The sequence below is a fragment of the Pseudonaja textilis genome, chromosome 3 (genome assembly GCF_049901715.1).
Source record: "Pseudonaja textilis isolate UNSWEBS1 chromosome 3, rPseTex1.2, whole genome shotgun sequence".
Lineage (NCBI taxonomy): Eukaryota > Metazoa > Chordata > Lepidosauria > Squamata > Elapidae > Pseudonaja > Pseudonaja textilis.
Window position 1 is genome coordinate 141,407,418 of NC_141992.1, and position 7,556 is coordinate 141,414,973.

At 30.3% G+C, this 7,556-nt stretch overlaps 1 protein-coding gene across 4 annotated transcripts in view; it reads right to left on the reverse strand.

Moving 5' to 3' along the window:
- Positions 1 to 7,556, reverse strand: part of ATP9B (ATPase phospholipid transporting 9B) — a 138,311-nt gene that overhangs the window by 54,067 nt on the left and 76,688 nt on the right. For all 4 annotated transcript variants that reach the window (XM_087930998.1, XM_026699472.2, XM_026699471.2 and 1 more), the window contains exon 12: positions 3,298 to 3,458. In XM_087930998.1, the coding sequence (XP_087787124.1) occupies positions 3,298 to 3,458 (161 nt within the window). The remainder of the gene's footprint in view (positions 1 to 3,297; positions 3,459 to 7,556) is intronic.

Consider the following 7,556-nt stretch of genomic DNA (forward strand, 5'->3'; position numbering starts at 1 on the left):
TCTGAATCTTATGCACTGCTATAGTAGTACTTACGTTGGAACAAGGTCAGGATGACAAAGAAACAGCAGCACCTGAAGTAGAAAAGCCTATATATCCATTCCCCAAATAAGACTGTTATAACTGATACTGTTTTCTCTCCAATCCAACAGACATATGTACTAAGCTATCACAAAAAGGTTTCATTGCACATGAAAATAATGAGTTTACTCAGGGAATTTTCAATGTATGATGTTCCCTGCTCTTGGCATCAAATTATTGTATGAAAAGTAACTTACAGTCTACTTCAGTTGCATATGTCAGTTGTTTTTGTTAATGTTTAGGGAATGGACAGCTTGCAGTATTAAGCTGAAATCTGTATTACTACATTAAAGTCCTTACTGGTAGTGTTAAGAAAACTATCCTATACATCCCCACTCCCATCAGATATATTCTAGTGAGTAGAAAACCAGCCTTATTTTTCAAAATTCTACGAGTTTATATGTAGATTCAGAATCTCAAAAAGAGAAAATAATTTGCTAGCAATGAATTTGCTAGCAGTGAAGAGCACAATATGAAAGTTTCTTACAATTTACTTACAATTAAGTGAAATAAAATAAAATTGTCTACTTTCATGCAAAGAAGTGAAATTCATATGGTGGTTTAAATAACAATAGTTATTAAAGAATACAATAATTTACATTCTTTTCTTGGGACTGTCAGAAAGTCTTTATGCATGGCAAAACAAAATTTAAGGGCTCCTACATTCTGAATATTGTAACTATTGCTTTTTGTTATCAATTAGTTTCATTTACACTCCACCTTTTCTTTCAGAGTTTAAAACACATCAGAGATTATTCCATAATCTCAAATGGATCAGAAAGAAGGCTACAATTCTTTCCAAGAGCTAGTGAGGAAAACAGGCTTCAAGAAGCTGTGATTCAAATTTTAAGAATTTCCTGTGCATAGAGCAAAATGCCTTATTATGATTGCTGACAATATGGTTGTTTTAATTATAATTGTAAAAATCTATTCTTTGTTCTTTTAGAATATTAGATATATTGATTGCTACCTTCACATCAAACCAGCAATTAGAATATAAAACAAATGAAAAACAGAAATTTTTCTGTTTAATATTTAGTACAGAAATTTCTCTATTTTTATGTAATATATAACTGTGCTTAAAAGTTGGTGAATATTTGAATGTTCAATTGTCTGTACAGATATGATCAACTCTACACAAGTCCTAAAATTAGAGAAGGATAACTCAATTAAACAAATGAATCAAAAACATAATTGTTCATTTATTTATTTAGGAAAATGTTCCAAAGCTATATATTTGTATGTAAGGTGTGTATGTACGTAGGATTCATTTGAAGGGAAAATTAGAGTCAGGAATTTTAATCAATGGGATGATAACTAGATGTGAATGTGGGAAGTTCTACACTTATTTAAAAAAGTGGAATTCAGAATATTCAACTATCAAAGATTAATCTTTATCACACAGCTACTGTATGTGATAGTGTATTATGGATGAAACGAAGGAGATTTTTGAGGGCAGTCTGAAAAACAGTTGTTAATGCTACCAGGCCAGACAAGGTTACAAAAAGATTTCCAAAAAATTGTACTCCACCGTTTCACTGTTAGGCAGATTATTGGAGGTAATTATTAATACCACTATTATCTTTCTCAGGAAGGCTGACCAATCAAAATCACATCAAGAGCAAGGCATGTCATACTTTGAGAGGTCTCAAAGAAACCCACAGTAATATCTAAGGAACTAAAGGTCTGTTTTGTATTGCTTAATATCAGACTCATGACGCCACTATCAAAAGAACATTGAACAACAAAGGTATGATGCAGCAGAGTTGTAAGGAGAAAACCATTACTCCAAAAAAACCACTGCTGCCTGCATACAGTTTGCAAAAAACCACATGGATAAGACAGACGACTATTGGAAGAATGTTCTGTGAATGGATGAGACCAAAACGGACTAAAAAATCTTATACTGGGGAAAGGCAAACACTGTATCCCAGCATAAGAACTTTATTCTATCTATAAAAAATGATGGCTTATCATGGTTTGGGGTTGGCTTGCTGACTCTGGTCCAGGACAGATTGCCATCATTGATGAAACTACAAGATATGAATTGTACCAGCAAATTTTACAGGAAAATGTCAAGGTATTTGTCTGTGAAATGAAACTCAAGAGAAAGTGGGCCATGCAGCAAGATAACGATACAAAATACACAAGCTGTATCATTAAAAAAAAAATGGTTAAAGCAGAAGAAAGTTAATGTTTTGGAATAGCTAAATCAAAGTCCTATAGAAATGTTTTGGAAGGTACTATAGCATTTTATGAAAGGAAGCCCACCAACATTTCTTTGTTAAAGCTGTTCCATAAGATTGAGCTAAATTCTCCAAATTATGTGCAGGATTGATCAAATATGTAGAAAGCCAAATTGGTATAGTGGTTAAGACACTAGGCTAGATACTAGGAGACTGTGAGTTCTAGTCACTGTCTCTCAACCCAATGCAACTCACAAGTTTGGTGTTTTGGGGAAAATAGGAGGACATGGGTGTGCTTGAGTTATTATAAAAATACTAAAGATTGGAAATAAATAAATATTTGAAACGTTATCAGAAATATTTCATTGTAATTATTGCGGCCCAATGAAGGCACACCAATTAAAGCAAAGTTTCACTTTTGCCACACGCAAATGTAGCTTTGGATCATTTCCCTCAATAAACAAATGGACAAATATGTTTTTGACACAATTGTTTAATTGGGTGCTCTTTTTCTAGTGTTGGAACTATGTGGAAAATAGACCATATTTTAGGTCATATTATACAGAAATCTGAACAGTCAAAAGGATTCAAAATTAAGCACTATTGTCTAATAAAATAAAACTATTTTTGAAAACCATAAGATTCTAATTATAGTATCACTTTATTCCTTTTTTAACATTTTTAAATGTACCTGAAAGTAAAGCACAGACATTCTTTATTCAATAATGTATTACGGTATCTAAACAAAATAAAATCTTCCAAATACACACCATTTCAGAAATTGTATTTTCTGGTAAGATTATGTTATAAAAATACATTAATGCAACTAAATATATTGTACAGTAGGGATGAATTACCCCAGCAAAATAAATAAAAGATACAACAGCATGGAGTTTCATACAATGATCCTTTAACAGAGTACATAGTATATCTTCTATACCATCCTCTTGTTAAGATCAGTTTTATTCACAGTAAGAACTGTATATACTTTTTTTTTAAAAAAATCTGTATTTTATTTCATTTTATACATACCTGATTGGGATTATATAAGAAAAAAGGAGAAGAAACCGAAAAAGATTGCGGTACCATGGTCCCACAAATCCTTGCAAGGTTACCATAACAACTGAAAGTGCAACTAGAGCCAAGAACAATGCTTTGGTCAGTTGATTCAGTTCAAGATCCAGCAAACCAACCTAAAAGGAAGCAATATATATATTTAATAACTATTTTGCTAAATAACTAAATCATTTCAAACTACATTTTGTGTTTATTTGAAATATTTGAAATAAACAATTAGAAGAACAGACAAGAATACATGTAGCTCAAGGTTGAACTATGGAGCCCTTGATGCTCTCTGCATTTGGCTGTTTTCTTGCAGATGTTTCATTACCTGACTAGAGTAATATCATCAGTGCTAGTGAGTCTGAGTTTGCTTCCTATTATCATAGCTTATTAGGAGATTATTAAATTAGAATAATATACTGATCTTGCTGGGATAAGTCACAAACATTATATTTATCTATAAACAAAAATATAAATATAATTATATTTATTATAAAATATATATTTTATAATAAATATAATCAAATGTTTGGATAATAACATAATTACTGTAGCTTCTTTGTGTCTTTATAAATTGGTTTGAGGCTTTTTCATTTATTAAAAATTATAGCTGTGTTTGGGCAAGTCTATTTAACCAAGAATAATAGATAAGAGTAATGACAGGATTTCATCACTTTTAAGCTTATATTACATACATAACATGATTTTTAATTGAATTCTTAACTTTAAAAGTCCCTAAAAATACAATTTTTGAAAAGTGAAATACATTTTTCACTTTTAAATTTTAAATACTGTATATATCATTATACTAAATATTTTAATATTAGTGCATACAGGGTATTGGGATCTTTATACTCCCATAAGAATTTAAATAGATATACAGTAGGGCTAAATATTAGAGCAATTTGAGATTTATCATTCATAATAAACATGGAAACATATTTGTAAGACCAATTAGAAATTATATGGTTATGCTTTTCACATTATAGCATGAGTTATGGGATACTGTATCTACAGTAAATTTCTAAAGAGATCCTGCTTTGGGAAGTGGTTGTACTGATATGCAAGTGACTGCCAGCTTCACGCTTCTTTTCAACTAATTCAGGTAAAGCGGTAGGCATTTTTAATTGTATCCAATTCCTGCCAGTGGACTGGATGAGTCAAGAAATTGAAGCACAATCCAATTTATATATGGATTGCAGTTTTCCTGTAATAAAAGTAACCTATAATATGATTCCCTATGCAATTAGTTCAGACTGAATTTACTGTACTTTGCTTCTGCTATTCTTTTATGGTTCCCAAGCCACATGAAGGAGATACAAAATCCAAAAATATAGAAGAATATATCTAGTGATTGTTTATATTCCTGGTTCCAACTTTAAACTTCATTCAATGGCAAAAATTACAAAACTCCCCCCCCCCCGCCCAATTAACCTAACTCAATCCTAACATATTTTATTACCGTCCATATTCACTTGGATTATTACAGAAATCTTAATTTATGTAAGAGTTAAATGATTTCAATAAAATATTCAGGTTTGGCTTGTACTAAATCAGTGTATGGTGAAATGGGTGTAATAGATTAGTTTCAAATGAAATTAATTAGATTCAATTGAACTATCTTTGCTTAAATTAACATATTTCGTGTTGAATCAATACATTTTAAAAAAGGATTTACAAAAATAAAAATTATTGAAAGTTATTTCTCCAATTATATTTCAATTACTTCTAGTTCAAAAATCATAAACTCCTATTAATTCAAGGACAGGTTACACCCAGCTGATGCTTTGAATATGCAGTTCCAAATGACACTTTTGCAATAAGCTAGCCAAGATAATGATACTGCACAGAAATACCAGGGAAAGTTTAGTTTGTTAAAAAGAGTTAAGAGGGCATAATATTCCAAAAGGAGAAAAAATGTATGGCATTAAAGTACTTCTGGAAAGTTCAGAATTCATTCCTGTTTATGGGCAGTCTCTTCCCCAGAGAACTCGGCAGCTGAAGACCACAGTGGCTGATTTATCAACTACATTTAAAAAAGCAAGCACAACGAGAACAAATATCTTACAATATCCGTGGCTTCAACTACTACATAGTTTATGCTTGAATTATTGAGAAAAATAGGTTTCTGGATTAAAATGAAGAAAAATTAAGCCAGGGAAGTAGAGCATGTTTCAAAGCCCTGATCTTTTTGCATTGACAAAGGCAGTCTAAGTTTCAGGCCTCGCTGAGGATCAGATGAAGTCATTATTCATTCAGTCAGGGAAAAAAGACTCAATTACCTCAACCTAAAGATGCTATCAATGAATGCAAAGTGCATATTTTACTCTATTCATCCAAATCCCATTAAAAAGTGAAAGGAATGATTTAATCTGGCCTTCTAGAGTTGGGCTTTTTTTTTTGTAATACAATAAAGAATCACTGTCTTGCAATATGCATAACCAGTACCTCACACTTTTCTTACTCCATCATAGCTCTGAATGACTGTAAAGGCTGTACAAAACCCGACAGAAAAGAATACAAAGTTTCTTTTGAGAAATGGCATTTATGGGCCCAAATGTTATGCATAGTCTCTGCGTACACATATGTAGATAACCAAAAGGATAAAAACTTCCCTAATTTGATGGAGATAGATTTGGATGCAAGTTTGGAGCTCATTCAATAAGTTTATGTGTTCTTGAAAATTAATGTAAAAGGTTTTAGAGATACTTATCTGCTTAGCTAGCATGACTGGTTATGTATACTAACACTTCTTCCATTCACATATGTTTATGGTTTTATCATTTCTATCATGTACACACACACACACACACACCTTTCTGATATGCCAAAAAGCAACTATGCCACAATGTCTATATTTGTTATTTGTTCAAACATTTCATACTAAAAAGGAATTAATTTTGTAATAGTTACAAAAACATGTGATGCTCTATTAAAATGTAAACAAGCAAATTACTTCCTCAAAAATAAATTTAATTCAAATTTAATCCTAGCACTGCTGTTTTTTTTAATCAATACTTGTAGATTTTTTTTTTCATTTTTACCATAATATTTGTGTTGTTTTAAACAACTATGAAGACAAAATTAAGTTTGAAATTGTAAATTTTTAATCTCTTAGGGAAAATTTGTACAAAACAGAATAGTTTTGTAAAGGGGGTGTTGTAGGATAATGAACACAATAATTGCCTATATAATCTAAAATGCTACTAATGGCAACAATCACATATCCATTTAGATCCTCTTTAATTTATGTACCAAGTTTTAAGTAGCTAATCATTTTCAGAAAAAAAGCGTTATACCAACAATAAGGGGGTAAGAATAGTATTGCTTTGGTTAAACAAGGAAATATCTGTTCTCAATTATTCAATTATTTCAAATAATTGAATGAGCAAGAGTTTTAATTTCTGAATGATAAAGTTAGTGTAATAATTAAGAAACAATAGAAAATAAAAAAGCATTTGATTACATAAATAATAAAGGGGAAGTTATTAAAAGGCCATCCAATGTAAAACAAAATCATTTAAGAGCATAATCAAATAGACTTCTATTAAGAACTAATTAAAGCTGAGATAAACCCTTCCTTTTAAATATATTGATTAGACTCTAATATCAAATTGTTCTGCAAAAGTGAAGCATTCCACAAAAATATTCTTAACTGTTATTCATGGAAAGTCATCTTAAAATGAAATTAATATGTTTAGAATATAAGATGGACACACTTAAATAATCTAAAAAAGGATATTAGAAAAACTGAAGGATTCCAGTGTTATATCTTTTTTGTAATAGATCCACCTATCTGGATGCTTTTAAAATTAACAGTTAACATTCTCTAACTCACGGTTAATATCTAAGGTAATTGATATTCCAAGCACTATTTTTTAAATTTTCTTTTAATTTTAGTGTCAAATGTTCTTTCAAATCTAATTTTCAGTGATTCTTTCAATATTCTAACTAGAAAACTTTTATTTAGATAAATTATTACTACACCTAAGCAATTTTTAAATATTTGCATGTATACAATACATATGACTTGTATATCATATGGATATAATATGGTGATCAACAATAATATAGACATCTGTCAAAAATCTGAATGACAGAGACACAGACACACAGACACTATTCTAATATAATATCATGCTTATTTCAATCTTATTATCTCAAAAAATTTAATGAATTATTATTTCTTTCAATTCTGAGGCACAGAAGCAAAATATTGTATTGAATAT